Source organism: Gastrolobium bilobum, unplaced genomic scaffold (genome assembly GCF_033153095.1).
Source record: "Gastrolobium bilobum isolate Gb01-03AN ecotype WA unplaced genomic scaffold, APGP_CSIRO_Gbil_v1 utg609, whole genome shotgun sequence".
NCBI lineage: Eukaryota > Viridiplantae > Streptophyta > Magnoliopsida > Fabales > Fabaceae > Gastrolobium > Gastrolobium bilobum.
Window position 1 is genome coordinate 434,689 of NW_026899102.1, and position 21,361 is coordinate 456,049.

Genomic DNA, 21,361 nt, shown 5'->3' on the forward strand with positions numbered 1-21,361 from the left:
CTTCCCAGAATTTTTGGGAAGGGCAAATTATGTCATTGAAAATGCTCTTCCCATAATTTTTAAGGAGGGGCAAATTAAGTCATGAAATTAAATGTAATTGTTAAGCTTCTCATGCGACATGTGCTGTAATGTGAAATGATCATAAATAAATTAATGAGTATAATTTTTTTCATTATTTCATGGTTCGATGATATCGTTTCAGACAATTTCACGCCATTGCCTAGAGAATTTAGTTATGGTTTATTTTCAGTATGAAACGTTTTTTTTTTTTTTTTTTTGATAACAAGTATGAAACGTTTTAATTAGTTTTTGAAGTAGTCAATCTGACCCATCATTATGGCAAGAATATATATATAAATTAGTAAAACAAACTCACAAGATGTCTAACAAATGAGCATTTTACTTTTTTTAAGTAATCTAAAAATTTAAGTATGCACTTTCCAGTCAATATACTTATCAAGGTTTAATTTTCCCTGAAATTCATGTATGCTTGTAAGTTTCCTCACGGAAAGAGAGAAGGGATAAATAAAGACAACTAAAATCTAGAAAATTTCCTCATAAAAAGGAACTAGTCAAATTCAACTTCGACATCATCTAATTAGGAAAGAAAGCAAACAAATTTGCCAATTTTGACCTCCAACATATCAATAAGACCCTAATAAACACCATTAATACTTCAGTTATACTAAATACCTAGATTAAACACTGACAATGCTAGAACCAGAAAATAATTTCACCTCAATTAAAACTGTCTTCGGTACCAAAAATTGAGGAGTAACTTTCTCTCTCTCTCTCTTTTTCTACAACTTCCAGGAAAAAAGAAAAACCTGTTCATAAACTTTTTACAATGACACAAAACTAACCCAATAAAACATCGTTTTACCATAAATTGAAAATAGAATGAACAGATTCAAAACAAAAAGAAGTGGATTGATATATATGATTTGATTGATTATATATAACAAAACCAATCCCCTGGTTCATAAAACCAAACATCCACTCCATTTTTTTAACATTGCAGGGTAATGATTAATGTACAACAAAAAAAAAAAGGAAAGAAGTATAAACCTACCTTACCTATTCTTTTCCTTTCCTTTCTTCTTGTTCTTTAACTAAATTACCTTATTTATTTTTTCTTCCAAATTCATTCACTGTCCCCAACCACCCCAAATCCTTTCTCCAACGAAACTCATGAACCTTCTCACCGACCCTTTTTCCTCAGCAACAACCCCATCACCACCACCTTCACCGCCACCGCCACCGTCACTCGTACTACTCTCCCCCACCGATTCTGACTCGCTACTCGCCGAACTCATTAACTCAGCCCGCTTCAACTCGCCCGAGTTCTTATTAGACCCTTTCTTGTTCCTCTTCTCTTTCTTTCCGTTACCCTTCTTCCCACCTTTGTTACTCTGCGCCAACCAATCCTCGAACGCATCGATGATCTCATGTATGAGCTGGCGATTCGGTGACTCGTCCCACCTAACCCAGTAACTCGTGTAGCAATTGAAGCAGCTGCAGTTGAACAGAGGGGAGTGATCGCCGTCCACGGAACCCTTAGCGACGGCGCTCTTGTTGGCGCCCCTCCGTGAGTTGCCGGAAAAGTTGGCGAAAGCAGGAGGGGTGGCGGCGGAAGAGCAAAATATGAGATAGGCCAAGACTTCCCTGTCCTCCGGCGAGAGCGCCGCCGCTAGGGTGAGGATGGTGGCCGGAAGGAAGGACAGCTGGTCGGAGATGACCGGCGGTGACGGATGAACCGTCGCTTTATGGTAGAGCTTCTTCATGGTTGAACAAAGAGACAGAGCTATAGAGAGAGAGAGAGAAAGTGTTGATACTCTTCTTATCTAACGCTGAACAGAGAGAGAAAGAAAACGGGAGAAAGGTTTGGACTTTGAAGGGTTGAAGAGGTATTTTTTTTTTTTTCTGAGTATAGAATTTAGAGAGAGAGAGAGAGAGAGAGTCGCTAGCTATTGGAGTTGGTGACGTAGATTTTGGGGTAGGGGTGTGTTCCAGTGCATCGCGAGACTTGGAGATGCCGTATTGGGGCACTCTTACGATGGGACCCATGTCTCTCTGATTTGTCCCTGTCTTCTTTTTTAGGTCTGGTTTTCGAACACTTTTTCTTACACGGATTTGGATTTTTTTTAATTTTTTTTCATGTTATAAAAAAATACAGAAATAAATGTAGTGAATGATAAATTAAAAAATAATAATAAATTTGAAAATATAATTTTTCATGTTGCATTTATCTTATGAAATATTTAAAAAAAATGGATAAAATTTACTAAAAAAAACTAAGTTCTATTATTTTTTTTATGGATATGAAATAAAATTTTCTCACTCAACATAACAAGCAAATTATGTTACTTTAAGGGGACGTTTGATATAGGAAATTTTTTTATTTATCCAAGAATCTCGATTTTTAAAAATATAACTTTTACATTCAGTTTACAATAATATCTGAAAATTTAAATTTTTAAAAAATTTAGCTTCTCAAAAATCCAAAAATACGTGTACCGAACGGCTCCGACATTTTTATCCCATTGTATCTCTTTCCTATTTCACACACACACTCGAAGTAATGTTTTAATAATGTCGGCTGCAACTGCCGCAAGTACGTCGTATGATCAATTAGGGTTTGTTTGGTGGGATTCGTTTGGCTTATTATCGACTTTTTTACCCGCTCACATGAACTTGTCACCTAGATCTATTATTATTAAAAGGATTCTACATGCACTTCAAAAAAAAAAAAAAAAAAGGATTCCATATCGTTTATCAGTATATTGCTTTTCCATAGTTTATCTAATGGATCTTTCCCTCTTACTAAAGCCAGGTTTATTGATGAAAAATATATAATTTATTATAATCTTTTTTTTTGTTAAACTTGATAGTTTTATCGATTTTACACGGGGGCGCCTTGTCTAAATTAAATTTTATTTCAAAAATAAAATAATATTTGCTCTCCCAATTCTCTACCCGTTATTATCTTTGTTTTATAAAAAATAATTGATGTTTTCATGCTAATCTGATCCAATTCCATTTACAATGCTGGCTTTGAAACTCGACTTTTGAGGTAAGAAATTTTTTGAGGTAAGTGAATGGCCAAGTATAAATTTCCCTAGTCCGATGTTATGTCAAAATGTTGTTTTTATTATCTTAAGGAATAAGAAGTTAACAAAAGAAGTTTTATTTATGTTGAAATCTTATCTTTTAAAAGAATCAATGGCAATTTTTTTTCATTTATCTAAGTTGACGTTTAATCTAGAACTAACCATGAATATTTTTATGTTGACCATGAAAGTTCAAGATCATAATCGATTTTATAATTAGATGTGATTTATATTTTCCTTGCATTCAAATACACAATTCAATCATTACTAAAAAAATACACAATTCAACCTTCCATGTAAACACGACATTCTATGGCCTTTGAAACAAGAATATGCAGTCCGGTCCACGGACCACGGTTAGAATTTTTAACAATATATTTATGAGTTTAATATTTATCATATTGTAAAAGATAAACTTATCTCTTATATACATATAAAAGTATATAAGTTCTATATTTTTTTTTCTTATTGATCATATACACTTTTATGTGTGTTGGAAATAAATTTATATTCTATAGTATAAAAAACATTAAATCTTCTATTAGTATAAAAACTATATAATGCTGTAAAATGACAGGATTATTTATTATAGTAATAATAGTGAAAATACCTTTTTAGATTGAGTGTAACATAACTAATAAAAGGAAAATTTTAATGAATTAAAATTTTGGATGACAAAGAAGAAGAAAGTTTTTTTTTTCGGTGGTTAAGAAGAAGAAAGTTAGTCTAAAGAGTAAAGAAGAAGAAGAAAGTTTCGTTATCATTTAAAAAGGACAAAATAACAATTTATTTGGTGTCAAGTAAATAAAAGGAGCAATAACTTGATTTCCAAATCAACGGATCTAAATTTCGTAATGAATTAAAATAAGCTGTCACATAAAGACGAATTTCATTGCTTATAAAAAGGGATTAGAATTCTCTTTCTTATAATATAAAGAGAAATGCAATAAAATAACACACTAAATTTTATACCAAATTGAATTTTAAGGACTATTGTTACGATTTTTCTTAACTTTTATTTTTTGATTTTCATCTATTTTGAATATATATTTTTTTGGTAGGATAACTATCGTAAACATTTATTATTATGAATTTGGGAGAGACCTCCGTTCTTGTCTATTTTCTCTCTCTTTTTTGGTATATATTAAATGTATTCTCATCCAATCTCCTTCGGTCACTTTATTCTCGAAGTACAGTCCCGTAGACTATCCCTTATTGGAAGGGCGAGTACATTGAGTTTCGCCACTTAAAAGAAAGATGAGACCAATCCCCTGTAGGCTACCCCTTATTGGAAGAACGAGTACATTAAGTTTCACCACTTAAAGAAGGATGAGACTAATCCTCTATCCGAGGAGAAAAAACAGGTACTCTCACTCCCAAATTTACTTAACTACCCTTGGAGTTAATAAAAGACTATTGATACTTTCATTTACTATCATTCATACACATTATGCGTATACCTTTTGAACAATTTATTAATTTATATTGTTATTTTAATATTGTTTCAATAAATACTTTTAAAATAAACCTTACTCATTAATAGCTATGAAAAATCTATTAAATTTTATTAAATTATGAGGATTTATTAAAAAAATTTAAATAAATTGCAGAAATTTATATTTCACAAAATAACAGCTAACTGAATAAGTTAGTATATTTTATTTGACTTCTTAAATGAATTTTATAGTTTAACAAAAATATTAATAACTATTAAAGAGTAAGGACCTAATTAAATTTTTTTTAAAATATAAGAAATATTTTTTAAAAAAACTAAATTATAAAAAATTATTTTAAAATGTGAAACTTCATCAATATAAAAAAAAAAAAAAAAGCGAAACATGTACGAATATAATTCTCCCTTATTCAAATGCTTACTAATTAAGAGAACTTAACAACCAAAACTATTTGATTAACTTTGACCACGCTAAATCTTATTTAATGCAAGAGAATAAATACCCCCTAAAAAGAAGAAGAAGGCAATATCCTCGCAAAAAGTCCACACCATGTTTGACAGAATATGCTAAATTTTCTTTCTTTCAAAATTCAAACTCAGCCAGAGTCAATTGAAAACTTTGTGGTTGTGAAGGGAGTCCAAGATGTGCGAGACTGACTTCTTCTTACTCCACAGAGGCTAAAAATTTTCTGAGGATCGGGTCATGTTTGGTTTTGAGTTGGCAAAACTGAGTTTCGATGAAGGAGAAGCAAAAAATTATTTTTTCTTCTCAAATAAAGGTTTTACCAAACATGTATTAGGCAAAGTGAAACTATATTGGTACCCCTCAAACCATGGTTTGGAGGATGCAAACTGTAAACCAAATATGGGTCTAATAGTTGTCATCATTTATCCTGTAAAGACCCGAAGGGCACCATATTTAAAGTAGCATTTTAGGGGCCGGGGGGAAACAAAATAAAATGGGTTTTTTTAACCATTTAAATGCCATTTTTTTTTAAAAAAAAAAACACTAAAATAATTCAAAACTAAAAAGAATTATTAAAATAAGAGAAAAGTGTTTATCATTTTAAATGACATAAAATTATGTCATTTTAAAAGAGAGATAGACACAAAAAAATATTTTTTATTTAAAATTTAAATTAAAAAAAAACCACTCACTTTCTCTCCCATGATTTTTATTCTTTGTGTCTATCTCTTTCTTAAAATGACATAACTTATGTTATTTAAAATGACAAACACCAAACCCTTAAAATAATACAGTAAAATATGTATCGAAAATGCACATTTAACTCACGTATGAGATTGGTGCACATTTAGGCATTGATTGAATCAGTTGTTGCCAAGTGGCGTAATCTTAATTAACCACCTTATGCGTAAGTGGTTATATTGAATTTAGCTTGATCTATTAAAACTGAATGAATAAATAATAATACAAGGCTTAACTCTATATATACAAGATCAACATGATCTGATACTGATAAGAGAAACTAACAAAAAGAGCCTAATGATGCATAACAGAATCTAACTGACTCCATTAATTACTCTAACAGAATCTAACTAACTCCATTAATTACTCTAACAGATTAACTGCATTTGTTTCGTTTCTTTGATGATTAGATGGTCCACGTGGAGAATGAGTTGAGAAGGGAGTTTCACTGCTACATGGCTTTGGTACATGAGAGCTGGAACTTGTGTGTAATACCCCCCCGCAAGCTGGAGTGTGGATACTAAGCAATCCCATCTTGGAAATGAATCCAGAAAACAGTGAAGGAGCCAATGGTTTAGTAAAAACATCAGCAAGTTGTAGTGCACTGGAAATAGGGAGTAAGTGAAGTAAACCAGATTGAAGCTTCTCACGAGTCACGTGGCAATCAATGTCGATATGTTTGGAACACTCATGAAACGTAGGATGTAACATCCCCGTCTCGAGCCGGTTCAATTAACATACACATGATATAAACAGAAACAGCGAAAGACTTAACTTACGAAAATATGAGCTAACTTTTTTCTTTTTCTAACTTAATTCTCATTCGTCGTAAACGAAAATCGGGCAGAGTTTCCTCTATAAATCGGACAACTGGGGATTTTCCAATCCCACACAGAAGCATTTCCTGATAAACAGTTTATACAATTATAATCAAATGCCCATCCATGGGCGCATGCATAACTTGGCTTAGTGCCACTATATCTAACAGCATGCAATCCAACACGTAAACATATCTGAATACTACCTCATCATATAATGTGCCTGAATACTCAAATGTACATGCATCAAACTGACAGACATGTACAAAACATATACAGGCCATATACAAAATAAAGGATCAATGTCATGATCCATCAAAGGCGGAAATACAAAATGACATGAATATACTTCCAAAAATTAGTAGCCTACAGCCACTCAAAATCCGATCCGTCAACTGCCTCAGCCACGTGTCGCGTCCCTATTAGTGAGGACTCACCGGGAATCTGGGCACCTGAAAATATGTCCCCAACGAGGGGTGAGATTACAAATCTCAATAAGCTCCAGGTTTATAGAGAATTCTCCATACCCCTGGCTCACTCCTGCATGAAAGTCAGATACAGAGTATACAAATACAACATATAACAGATATCATAACAGAACAGAACATATATCCATATCATATCAGAGATGTGCGCCGTCATTCCCAAGGGAGGACCCCAAGCGGAAATCAACGCACGTGTTCCCAAGGGAGGACCCCAAAGCGGAACCAGACACATCAGAGGCGTACACCATTAGTCCCGAGGGAGGACCCCAAAGCGGACATCAGGGTACAATACAATCAATGGCCAGAGATTGTTACAAAAACCATATTACAGAAGTCATATCAGAGCAAAACATATCATGATATCAATTAACTCTATATGAATGCATCTATACAAAGCATCTAAATCACAGTCATACAGTCCAACCATAGTTCACTAACCATGGTGGAGCACTCAAGCAGGAAAAGACTCCTTAAACATAGAGCTTACCTCTTGAAGCTTTACCAATACCCTTACTTGCTGCACAAGTTACTTATATATCTTCAAGAGATTCTGATTCCTTTTTAGTCCCTAGGTACACCTAGAGCAAGAATCCACAAATACCAATTAATAAAATGCCATCATGCCTAGCTTTCACATAAGGCATACATTTTATCGCTTCTTTTCATTTCTTTGCATTTTTGCCAATCCTATGCCAATACACAAGTCTAGACCTCTTTATAACCGTTGGTGTTCTTTAATTTAATCATCCATTCCCTTACGAATTTCCAACATAAATCATAGCATTTTACTTTAAAGGACCGTGGGCCTAAAATTAGGAAATCAATATATTTTTCCATGATTTCTTTTCAAACCATTTCACTTCATGACTTATCATTTTCATACTTTGAAACACACATATTTTATTAAAATAAAATATGACAACATCTTTCCCTAAACACCCTATATGTCGACTCCTTTAAGGGAATTTCCAAGGATCCTTCTCTTTTACAATACATTTTCCTCACTTAATTTAACAACTACACGTACATAAATATATAATATATACCAAGTTCCTATTTAATTTTTTTTGGGAATCTCAAGCTCTTTAAATCCTTCAAGGCCGAAACATCAAGGGTATGTTTCAAAGGATTTTCTTTCAAATTTAACATTCTTACTAACTCATCAAATTTCCTCTTATTCAAGCACATTAAACCTTCCCAATACATACAATAAATCTTTGCGCATCACCCCTAATTACCCTATCAAGGCCAAAATCTAGGGTATGTCACCATGGGTTTTTTTCCAATTTTTATACATGTTCATATGCTTATTCCATATTCCTATATCCAACACATCATCAATCCATCATCAATTCAAATTTTAAACTAATTTATTTCACACCAACACATGCTCACAATTTCTATGACACAAACCATCAAAATAACATCATGGAAACAAAAGTTTCTTACCATTAATCAACTTCCCAAAGCCTAGAAAGCAACCTCCAAGCCAAGCTCCATCAAAAACTCACTTTTTCCACCTTGGATGAATAGTGCACGAAAATAGGGTGATGGATATCTCCCTCCACAAACGAAATCAGCTCAAATGGAGGGGTGGAATAGCTTCCTTGGATGATTTCCTATGAGATTGGTATAATGGGTCAAAGATTTGGTTGCTTAATCATGGAGAAATCAAAGAAAAATCAAAACAAGCCCTAAGCTCTATTCTCCATGGCTGTCACGGTTTGGGAGGGAAGAGGGAGAGAGAGTGTGAGGAAAAGTGGTGACTTTGAGTCACTTAATGTACTTTTTAGCCTATGTGGCTTTACCGGATGTTTTTCCTACGCATGTTTTTACTTAAACGGACCCGGAATTAACTTAAAGCTACGGACATATTTTTATTTTTCTAAAATCATTTACATTACTTTTTATTTCTTACAAAACAATATTCATAATTCACAGTATGATTTTTGCACCGTTTTTGACTAAATGCACTGTGAATCACTAATTGTACTTCATTTACTTATGAAACTTAAACTTATAAACTTATCATTTTCTTGGGCCTATATTGACTTGCTTGGCATATATTGGACTTTCTTATTCTTATTTCATCAATTATTTGTTTCTGGGCTCTACCGGTTGCTTAAACAACAATACAAAATACCCGGTAGAAACACTATTCACGAGATTTTCATGGAAAGTGCCAGACTATACAATTTTTCGTTCTGAACTCATATTTGTCGTCAGAATTATCAAATTATGTTCCTAAAATTATTTTGCTCATTTAAGCTCTACCGGTTAATTCACAAAACTGTAAATTCTCCGGAAGAACGCACTGTTCATAACATAGTCATGATTACAGTCAAAATACTCGAAATCGCTCACTGAATCTAATTATGGCATTTAAATCCTTAAATTAAATCTCTAACTAAGATTTACCAGTTAGGGTCATTATATAGGATTCTTAGTTAGGTAAATGGCAGACCTACTGTCACAGAATACGGATGCTGGTCGTGACCAAGGGATGTGAAGATCATTGAAGAGATATTGAAGCCATTGAAGCTCACATGTCAAGCTTGCAAGAGCTCTGTATTCCGCCTCAGAAGAAGAGCGAGAAATGGTGGATTGTTTCTTCGAACGCCATGAGATGAGGGATGCTCCAATGAGAACACAATAACCGGTAATGGACTTTCTGGTATCAGGGCAACAAGCCCAGTCCGAGTCAGCAAACGCAGAGACCGTGAGATCAGAATGAGAAGGGAAAAATAAACCAGTGGAAGGTACCCCTTTCAAATATCGAAGAACACGTTTTGCTGCTGCCAAATGAGTGTCTTATGTGGGTGGGATTTGTAAAGGAGAGGGAATGGTATCTGGGTTTGGTGTTGCATGGAAAGGGAAGTGAGTTTCATAGAATTGTGACATTTCAGGATAAAAATAAATTGTGAGAGCTAAGGTCATATAGGAGATAACCCTTGGTGGCCTCTTTGTATCCAATGAACACAGCCTTTCTTGCTCTTGGGGAAAATTTAGTGCGGCCTGATTGAAGTGTGGATGCATAACAGAGGCATCCAAAGACTTTGAGGTGAGTTAAAGTAGGAGGAGTTCCATATAGTAATTAGAAGGGTGATTTCTGGGCAAGGTTGGGAGAAGGAATTTTATTGATTAAATGAATGGCATGAGTGACAGCATAACTCCAAAGGTTGCTGGGAAGTTTGGCTTGAAAATAAAGAGCACATGCTGTGTTTAGGATGTGTTGATGTTTACGTTCAACAATCCCATTTTGTTGAGGACACTCTACACAACTTGTTTGGTGTAAAATTCCCTTTTGGATGTAGAAATCACGCATCAGAAACTCTTGGCCATTGTCACTGCGTAATGTCTTAAGCTTGGTATGGAAATGATTTTCAATGAAAATGATGAAATTCTGCAGGTGTGAGCGTGTTTCAGTTTTGGTTTTCATCAAAATGATCCAAGTGAATCGACTGAAATCATCCACTAATGTAAGAAAATATCTATGTCCATGGATTGAAGCTACAGAGTAAGGACCCCAGATGTCAGCGTGTAAAAGCTCAAAAACTTTGCTACTTTTATTAAAACTTGTGCAGTAAGGTAATCTCCTCTGTCTAGCGAGATGACATACATCGCAAGGATTTATATGAATAAAGGGTATAAAAGACATTTGCTGAGACATAGTGCGTAAAACGTCTTCAGAAACATGACCCAATCGTTGATGCCATAGAGTGGAGTCGTCTTTATTCAATGCATTGCACTTTATTCCATGAGAAAGTTGATTGTGCTGACTTGTATTGACCACGTTGTTAACTATCACGTAGAGACCATTCTTGAGCTCAGCAGTACCGATCATCAGTTGGGTACTTATATGTTGAATAAGGCAGCAAGTATCAAGAAAGGTAATGGAGCAATTAAGAGAATTAGAAAGTTTTGATATAGATATGAGATTCACATGAAATTCAGGTGTGTAAAGAACATCAGTAAGGGTTAGTCTAGATGATAGTACAATTGTGCCAGAATGATTAGCAATAATGCGTGATCCATTGGGTAAAATTATGGCAATTGGGTTAATCTTTTGTAATGAAGAAAATTGAGATTTGATGTGTGTAATATGGTCAGTTGCACCTGTGTCAACTATCCATTGTGCACCTGAGGAATTTGGTTGTGAAATTGTTTTTGCATTTGAAACAGTGGCTGAGTTTATTGCATGTACTGGTACATCATTCTGAGTCACATTGGAATTCTGCAACAACTCCATAATCTGCTGATATTGAGTCTGTGAAAGATTAACTCCTAGACTTTCTGGTATAATTGGATCAACTTCTTGATGAATTGATGCATTTGCTGCGTGTGGATCATTAATTCTTGTTCTATAGCCTGGTGGAAAGCAATGAACATGAAAACAAGTATCAACAGTATGATTTCCTTTACCACAGTGAGTACACATGCGATTGGGAGCTGAGTTTCTTCCTCCGTAGTTGAAACTTCTTCCACGATTAACAAGGCCACCTCTGCCAGATCGACCACTATTATTAAAGCCTCCTCGATTGAAAGGAACAAAGTTACGATCTCCACCATTGTTAAATCCTCCTCGACCAGAAGGAACATAATTACAATCTCTGTTGATATTCAGAATTTGAGTAGCTGCAGAATCATTAGTATGATTTTCAACTAAGTATTGCATTTCTTGCTGCACAATCATAGAAAAGACTTTGTTAACGTTCGGTAAAGGATCTATTAGCATAATCTGCGAACGAACAGGAGCATATTGCTCATTTAATCCTTTCAAGAATCTGATTGCATGATCACGTTCACGGTAATCTCGCATTTTGGAGATTTCTCCACAAACACAGGGAATTGGACAGCTACATGTTGGCAATGGCTTGAGGTTTTCAAGCTTATCCCACATAGTCTTCAGCTCAGTGAAAAATTCAGTTACATTCTTGGATCCTTGCTGCAATTTATACATTTCTTCTTGCAGATCCGATGTACAAAACAAATCAGATTGAGAGAAGCGTTCTTGCAGATCCAGCCACGCTTCTCGAGCACGTTCAATCCATATTATAGACTTTGTTATCGATTCCGAAATGGAACGATGAATCCAAGCCATAACCATATTGTTACAGCGTTGCCAGACTGGAAAATTTGGATCCTCTGTACTTGGAACTTCAATGCTTCCATCAATGAATCCAAGTTTATTCTTGGAAATCAAAGCTACTTTCATACCTCGCGCCCAGGTATGGTAATTGGCTCCTGTTAACGGAGGAGAAACTAGCACCAATGAAGGACTTTCATTTGAATGCATAAAGAAAGGACTTGATGAATCTATGGCCTGATTTGCCATTGTTGAAGAACGAAGGATTTTCAAGAAAGGAAGAAGGAAAGGAAGAAAGAAGGATCGAAAGTAAGGTTCTGAGGCAAAATACCAGAGCTCTGATTAGAGCTCTGATACCATATTGAATTTAGCTTGATCTATTAAAACTGAATGAATGAATAATAATACAAGGCTTAACTCTATATATACAAGATCAACATGATCTGATACTGATAAGAGAAACTAACAAAAGGAGCCTAATGATGCATAACAGAATCTAACTGACTCCATTAATTACTCTAACAAAATCTAACTAACTCCATTAATTACTCTAACAGATTAACTGCATTTGTTTCGTTTCTTTGATGATTAGATGGTCCACGTGGAGAATGAGTTGAGAAGGGAGTTTCACTGCTACATGGCTTTGGTACATGAGAGCTGGAACTTGTGTGTAATAGGTTAGCTCAGCAGATTATTCTACTTTCTTGAATAAATATTAGCCACAGTTGAATTGTAATAAATTGACCGTGGCTAATGTACTCTCCCAATATGCATTTTATTGCATTATTTTGATAATTTTTTTAGTTTTGAATTGTTTTAGTATTTTTTAAAAGGGAAAAGTATTTATCATTTTAAAAGACACAACTTATATCCTCTTACTCTCACAAAGAGGTTAGACCCACACCTTTATTTTTTTTATCAACTCTCTCTCCTCTTTTATCTATCTCTTTCTCTCTCTTAGAGGTCGTTTGGATTGACTTTCCAAGAAAGTCCTTTTTATCACTTTCTTATTTTAAAAGTACTTTCTATAAAAGCTACTGCTATTTTGGCTTTTGACTTCTGCTTTTTTTAAAAGCTAAAATTTTTAGCTTCAGAAAAAAATAGGTTTTTGACTTTTTTTATGACTTATGCTTTTTTTAAAAGCAGGCATCCAAAAAGAATTTTTTCGAGAAGTGCTTTTTTTTCTTAAAAAAAGCAACTTTTGAAGAAAAAAAATTCCCATCCAAACAAACCCTTAACATGATACAACTTTCTATCCTTTAAAATGATACACACTTTTCCCTTTTTAAAAATATTGAATTATAATGGACAAAAGAACATTGTTGATTATTACAACATGCTTGTTACTAGATACTTAACATGTTTTGAGAAATGAATTATTCAAATGTTTTGAGAACCAAAATGATGCACACTTTTTCCTTTACCTGAAGTAGGGGATAAGAACCAAAATAACATGTTTTGAGAAATGAATTATTCAAATGTCACGTATCAGAAAAAGTCATTTAAAATGCCACATTTCAAGATTTATTATCAGTTTCATCAACTCCAGTTTCTCAATTGTGATCTGTGTAAAGATTAATTCAATCTAAAATTTTAAGGTGTTGAATAAAGATTTTTTTAATAGTTTATTTTATTCTCTAACACCCCATGCAAGAGCCTTTTGGATTTGAAACATGAAAGTACAAACACAATTTGATAAAAAATCAATTCAACCTAAAATCTTAAAGTGTTCGGTGAGAGTCTTTTTAATTATTTATATTATTCTATAACAATATTGACAAGGACCTATTATAAGAAATAACGGGTCTAGGACCTGTTGTCTTAAATAGCAGGTCTAGGACCAGCTGTTTCTGACAGCATATCTTTGTCCAGATGATATTTGACAAAACAATAATTTAACTGTGTAAAAAAATATTGTCTATTTGTCACGTGTCGTGCGGATAGGGGCCACCGTCAGAAACAATATGTCATGAACTGTTATTTATGACAATTGATGTTCTTTTAGGTGATACATTTTTTTTGAAATGTAATATTTGGATAATTTATTTTTCAAAATGTGTCATTTTAGTCTTTGTCCCCTCCAAAATAGTTGTGAATATTCTCGGCTCGAATATGATTACCTCTTGAATACATGTGATTTATTAAAAAAAAATGTTTTACTCCTAGAAACTTTTTCAATTAATGAAAATCAATCTCCCATAATATCTGTTGTTCGTTCATTCAAATTTCGATGTCAATTAGAAGTGAAAATAAATTTTTTCATATTTTATTTTTTTATGATATGTTATATTGTTATGTAAAAAATCTCATTCATTTATAAATTAATGATCAGCAATTAATATGATCTTTTCCTGATCTATATTTTACAAATTTTATTATTAAAATCGTAATCATTGGTATGTGAATAAACAATAAAGATTTTTCACGTGAAATGATAATCTTAAAAGAAAACATGAGATAATTCATTTTTATAAGATATAATTTTGATTTTTTAATTTTATTAATAACATCTTTCATTAACTTTTACTCTAAACTACTTTTTTTAATAAATAAAATTTAACCTCTCACAATGCACGTAATGCATTTATTGAGAATTGTTAAATGAGAGGTATTTTTTTTTTTTTTTCAAACTCTTGCCGATAGTCGGCAAATCAATCCATCCTTCATCTTAGGCACAAAATAGGAACTCTTGTCCTTGAAAAGAGGATGATGTAATGCCCTTATTCTACTTTATTTCTTTTCTTCTCTTATAAATGATATTTATCGTGACCCATTAATGCTCTCATTTTGATATGATCATGGGAAAGATCTCATCTTTCATTTATAAATCAATGATAGTGAATTTTAATAAAAGAAGTTTGTAAAACGGGAAAGAAGAAATTATTATTTTAATTACTCATTATTGATTTGTGAATAAAAGACTAAGAAAATTCGTTCCCATTTGTTACCCTTTGACTCCACTGGATGTGGATTCTCGAACAAGAATACATGTAACTCTAGCTTTTATTTATCATTCTTGGTATCAACAAATTGCCTACTCGTATTACATATTAGAACAACAAAAAAAAAGTAAACAAATCTCCTCAGTAGAGTTATTTACTTATTTGAATCGAGCTCGCTTGGCTTGTTTGTTCATTGTAGCCTTGTAGGGATGCATTTATATTATAATTATAATTTAATTATTAAAAAGGGAAAATACCACTTGACAATCTCTAAAGAGATCTTAGTTCGTTTGGTACTTGTCATTCTTTTATTATTCATTTATTTTTAAGAAGAGAGACGCTAAGTGGATTAACGCTTTGTCTTAATTGCGCCTCATGTCATTGTTATCCCAAACAAGATAAATAACTTTTTAAAAAAATATTACTTTGATAATATTTTTTACCTAGAATGGTCAACCAAATTCATTATTACCTATAATTTCATATACAATTTATGCCAATGGGTTTTATTTGTGTTTGGGTCCACGTCTGACAAAAATCTGAACATGACACAAATAGAGTCTCGTATTAAATCTCCGACATGAACATTATATGAATAACTTGCTAATCTTAAATTTTTGTGTTTTTGACATTGATATGATATTACATAACACAAGTAATATACATACTGAATGTCCTTTCACCAATTAGTACTAATAATTAAACAATAACATGTAGTACTAATAATTAAACAATAACATGACATAAATAACTCACTGATAAAAACATAATTAATTATAAAAATGCGGGTTAATATCATGTTGTAAGTTACACGCAACAATACATGTAATTTTTATCACTTTTTTGCCAATTTGAATGTAAATGCGGATCAACCCAAACATGAAATTATCATTGTGTTCTATCACTGGTAAATTGCCATCCCTAATTTCATAAATGATTGTTAACCAAAAATAAAATAAAAAATAGATCTTTAGCTTAAAACAAATTATTGCATTCACGAAGAGGGAGAAAAACCTAAAGTATATTTTTGTCAAAAAGCTAATGGTGATATGGGAAAATGAGTAACTGGTCAAGATTTTGTTTTTTTAAGTAGAGGTCAAGAAATTTTCGATTCATGTTAAACATTTAAAATAAGGATGCCAATTCCCTGTAATTTTTTGGGATCCTCCTACAAATTGTAAAATTACAAAATTGCTTTTATATATATATATATATATATATATATATATATATATATATATTACACATACGCATATACATATAAATTTATGTTTTTCCATTCAATATTACCATAAATATGCAATGCAGGTAGCCATCGCTATCTCCCCATTTGAGTAGGAATAACTGTCTTGCAGACCATACCAAACTACACCAACTAGAAAAAGAAAAATATTGCAAGACCAGAAAACATTAGGAAGAACTCTGTAGGCGTGCCTTGATCCATAACTCAAGATATCGCAGCTCCTCATTGCTTATAGAGTGGGCAAGACCAGGATAAGCCTGCAATTAGAATAAATGTCTATATCATGATGAACACGAGGGTCAATGAACCAATTATTGAAGTGTTGTAAACTTGAAATATCACCTTAAACTCACAGCTAACACCAATTTTTTCAAGAAACGGGGGACCTGCTTGTCCGGCCTTGAACAAGACTGTACTATCGACCATCCCATGAGACCATAATATAGGTGTCTGCAGATATTTATTGTATACAACGTCAGTATAAATAAAGGAGAAGGATCCGTTTACAAACTTTTTTTACAAATTACACTAAGTATGACCGATCGTACACTTTTCATTGAAGTATGACCGATCATACTTAGTATAGTTTGTAAACAAAAAATTTGTAAATATAACATTTCCCATAAATTAAATAGATAATAAGTACATATCAGATGAGTGAAATAGTAATTGACACTGTCTATGTAAATTATAATGCCTTAAAAATCTCAATACCCCATTGATTTATACCGAGTTATTCTGGGGTCAGGCTCATGCTTCATATGAAAAGTGGTTATCATGACAAAAACAACTTGAGATTGTGCAGTGTCATTGTTCCAAGGAAAATTCTATATCAGCCGAACACAGGTCCCATTGAGGACAACCACATGACTGCCATCTTTGCTTGACCGATGATGAAAATAAAAAATCCATGAAGTTCAAGGTGGTGTGGTTTTGTCGGTACATATATAGCACACCTCTTGTTCCACAGATAAGGTTTTAAAAAAAAAAATATTTCCAGCTAAACATTTTATAGCCTATGTGTTTGAGATGCAGAAGGAAGTCTTTGTTTCCTTTTAGGCCTATGCTGTTGGGATTCATGCTTCTTTAAATCACAACTAGACATATTGCATCAAACATTGCATCATGTTGAGAAAAACCTCAAACAAACAAGCTCTTGATCTAGAGGCAGTGAGTTGTGAACCAAGAGAAGGGACCTAGTTCGACTAAGAGGAAGTATGACAAAAAAAGGAGAGGGAATAAGATGGGACATAATGATATTCTTGTAGATTAGTACCCGCTTTGCCTCAGGTGTAATTTGTTCTATAATAGATGAATTAAATGGAACCCAGCCACTAAAGACTGCTCCTCCACCTAAAGTTTTTGGGTACAGTAGAACACTAGCCAAGGTCAAGGCACCTGCAAAACGTTGTCAACATTATCAAGATGTTTATACATTTTCTTTTCTTTTAAGGAATTGGTAGGAGTGAAGAGAGATGTACGCATATATAAACACAGACATGCATAGACACATACAGAGACAGAGGAAGCAAGAAAGAAACCTCCTTGACTGAATCCGCAGATAAATACATTGTTAGGGTTTGTGCCGGTAGCTATTTCCTTGTCTATGAGAGCATGCACATTCCGAACAGCTTTAAGCAAACCATTCTCGTCTTTTGGAGAATCCTGAATACGTAAGCAAAATAGTTTTCAACATAAATCGATAAAATCAAGTGATCAATAACTTCATCCTGAACAAGATAAAATATAAGCACGCCGATCTTAGTAAATATTAAGAACTTATCTCTTGACTCAATTGTGTAACAGGGAAAAACTGAAAGTTATATGACTAAATTATCTCTTAAAAAATGGATGACTCAAGTTTCTCAGCCTGTACACTTAAATTTTTTCGTTCATAAAGTTAAGTGAGCTGATAACTGGAAAAAAAAACCTTCTATAAACTTGTTACATGACATTGAGAAGATATGGTGTGACTTCTGATACTTAATACAGAAAAAAGATCGTGTTTATAATCACATGCGATTTAGATAAGGAGGCACACTGGTGGGCCCCAAATAAAAGAAGGGTGTAACTTGCATTGCACAGAAATTGGCAACTTATATAGGGGTAGGACTAGCCAAGGACAAAAAAAAATGGGGAAGATTTATATATCGATGGCAGTATGCATAATAATATATGACCAACTATCAATAATTCAATATGTATATCTGAGACAGAAGGTGGGGTGAAGTTTATACTTTATTCCAATATTATGTTGCCAGTCCACAAGATTATCGGCAGATTAAGTATTATGATATGGTATGGCAGAAAATAAATATGGAAGAATACATGTGAGGAAGAGGTGTAGGGGATTAGAAGACCCACATGCACAGCATATGTTAGAATTAAAGGGTGATTCATATTGGGGGATGGAGGGAAAGTTGGTTAGAGGAGTCACATTATTTGCAATCAGTTTGTTATAAATAGAAAGGGGAAGACTGAGGAAGGATCATCTAGGAAAGTTAGGACTCATGGGCTCTTGGGAGAGAACCAGAACCTCTGGGCAATAGTTACCATTTAGATCTTTTTCTTCCATTTTATCTTTGTCATCTGTATTTCTCTTTTACTTGCTCTGTAATTTTCCCTTAAACATCATATTGTAACACAGTGTTAAGGTTCAGAATTATCAATCCACGCTTCTTTCTTAATCTTTTTCCCTTCTTTGCTTTGGTACCTAACATATTATTCACTTGAGAACTCCAACGAATTCAGGTTATTGTCAGTAACTCAGTACATCGAGGCATTAGCAAACAAACCATTATGAAGGCTAATACAGAAGAGAACTCTGCACATTCCATGATTCTTATTTAGTTAACACCAACATGAAAAAATTACAAAAGGGTGATGATTTACACAGAATCATGCTCACTGCCAAGTAGACATGTGGATTCTATCACAATAAAATACACATACTCCAAATTTACTTTCTGAAGGAAATCTGCAACATAGAAAAAAAGTGGGAGAATGGAAATATAAAAAAGCAACGAGGATTGCTATTGACTGATAAACTGTACATTATTTTCCTTTCAAGATTGACACTACAGCAGTGAAATTAAAAAAGAAAAAGAAAAAGAAAAAAAAGTACTTTTTAAAACTAAAAATCAAAGAGAAGAAGGAAAGCTGAACTCACAGCTGTCACAGGAATCTCATGAATGTCAAACCATGAGGGCATTTCATGGCCATCTACACGAAGAAACAGATAAATATATTCATTAGCTTTCATAGTGAAAAAGCATGTGGTATTTTAACGGAATCATATCTACAACACCACCGGATGCTTTTAAATTTGGTTGGATGCACAGTTAAATATACAAAACAAACAGAAAATTCAAGAGAAAAACAATAGAAGAATAGGAGGAGATATAATTATACAGAACAGATAGAATACAAGCAATAATAAATTGATAGAAAAGAGAATAATTAGGACTTACAGTTGCAAGTGACTGGAGAGGAAAGCGCAGAGGGAAAGAACCATTTGGTGTTGGTGAATTCGGGGGAAGTGAATAAGGTCTTAATGGGTTCGTTGGCAGGGCCTGAGTCACCAAGACCGTGAAGCCACACAACAACGCTTCGAGACATCTGATTCTGCTCTCTCTCTCTCTCTCTCTCTCTCTTTTTGTTGGTTTGATCACATTCTCAGCTAAGGTTCTTCTCAATTTTGATAACCAGATATGTGAAAAGTCTTTAACTACCCTTCTCTTTCGTCAATTCCATGTTCTTATTCCTATCTCCAATTGTTTTTTTTGTAAACCCAGCCCATCTGAATCATCTGACAACTCCACATGGGTCTTGCCCAACCACAGCGTTCCAACATCCTCGTATAATAGTATTTGGTTTGTTTTTTATTTTTTCGAAAATATGATGTTTCTTATTTTTAAGGTTTTGTGAAGAAAATGTTTATTTTCACTATTTTTTTGGCATAAGTATTATAAACAAGAATTTCTACCAAAAAAAAAAAAACAAGAAATAAAGTAGAAATAAAATGAAATTTTAAATATTATAAGTGAAAAGAGATAAGTTGAAAATAAAAATGATAAAAATAAATAAATTTAACCAAATCTCAACCTTCACATCAAATTTCTCTAACAAATCCAAATAATCTCTATTTACCGGACTTCTTATAAATCCATAAAACATCGATTCAAGAGCTTAAATTTAGAAGTGAACTCCATCAATAGTTTTTATATATTATATTTCTTTAATATATCTTCTCACGCAATAATTTTTGGGTTTAAAGTATGAATATTGCACAAATCTATTTTTTTAAATTTTACCTTGTGCTGATTTAATTTCAATAAAAAATAAAAGCGGTGAGTAGTAATCTTTGTAATCATCGACCATGTAAAGCAACTATTACATCTAGAAATTTAAACTTTTGAATTAAACGAGTTATTTATCATATTATCAAAGCCATGGTGACTACAGACTCATACTATAATAAGAAAACAATTTAATTCAAGATCTTAAGCTTAAAATAAAGACAGATCAATAATTTATATATTATATCTTTTTAACATAAATCGCGGGAATCTTGTGTTTACCATAGATACTTTTGATTTCTCAGTCACATTTCTCAAATGGAGGACACTCAGAAGCACGTTTGATAATGTCCTAAAATATTTGAAAAGAAGAAAAACAATAAAGAACAAAATTACCACCCTTGATCGTTTTTTTTGTTAAAGAGACAGGGTCAGACACCCAAGCAACAAAAGAAACTACACACATTTCTATAAAAGAGTACATTTGCCATGTCAAGAGACACCAAATGGACAAGGAAAGGTGCCACCCGATGATGAACAAATAATTCAGCTGGTTTGAAGCTATCATCAATTTCACAATAATGAGCCAAAGTAAGAGCATTATCTATTGACCACAAGTTCACAGCAGCTTCTTTTTTTAATCTTCCTAGAAATTCACAACTTCGTTTTTCTCCATTTAATTTTGGATAACTGAACATAGGTTATCTTGCTAGGTTGTG

The 21,361-nt window shown here is 33.2% G+C and overlaps 2 protein-coding genes across 2 annotated transcripts; both read right to left on the bottom strand.

Moving 5' to 3' along the window:
• Nucleotides 1–906: 906 nt before the first annotated feature.
• Nucleotides 907–2,070, bottom strand: LOC133287260 (uncharacterized). Its single transcript, XM_061484829.1, has one exon. It carries the CDS (start codon nucleotides 1,782–1,784, stop codon nucleotides 1,149–1,151), a length of 636 nt encoding a protein of 211 aa, XP_061340813.1. The 5' UTR covers nucleotides 1,785–2,070; the 3' UTR covers nucleotides 907–1,148.
• Nucleotides 2,071–16,221: 14,151 nt separating this feature from the next.
• LOC133287253 (probable carboxylesterase SOBER1-like) lies at nucleotides 16,222–20,051 on the bottom strand. The gene is made up of 6 exons (XM_061484819.1): nucleotides 19,815–20,051; nucleotides 19,514–19,566; nucleotides 17,886–18,009; nucleotides 17,621–17,742; nucleotides 16,687–16,794; nucleotides 16,222–16,601 (listed from the first exon to the last, which is right to left on the bottom strand). Exons 1-6 carry the CDS (start codon nucleotides 19,960–19,962, stop codon nucleotides 16,512–16,514), a joined length of 645 nt encoding a protein of 214 aa, XP_061340803.1. The 5' UTR covers nucleotides 19,963–20,051; the 3' UTR covers nucleotides 16,222–16,511.
• Between the last annotated feature and the right edge of the window lie 1,310 nt (nucleotides 20,052–21,361).

Bases quoted from the DNA above. Each gene is read 5' to 3' on its own strand.
- LOC133287260 (XM_061484829.1), bottom strand. From the start codon at position 1,784: ATGAAGAAGCTCTACCATAAAGCGACGGTTCATCCGTCACCGCCGGTC.
- LOC133287253 (XM_061484819.1), bottom strand. From the start codon at position 19,962: ATGTCTCGAAGCGTTGTTGTGTGGCTTCACGGTCTTGGTGACTCAGGC. The intron at 17,743-17,885 runs GTTTCTTTCTTG...AACGTTTTGCAG, and splicing joins CTGCGGATTCAGTCAAGGAG to GTGCCTTGACCTTGGCTAGT. The intron at 16,795-17,620 runs GTACTAATCTAC...AAATATCTGCAG, and splicing joins TTACACCTGAGGCAAAGCGG to ACACCTATATTATGGTCTCA.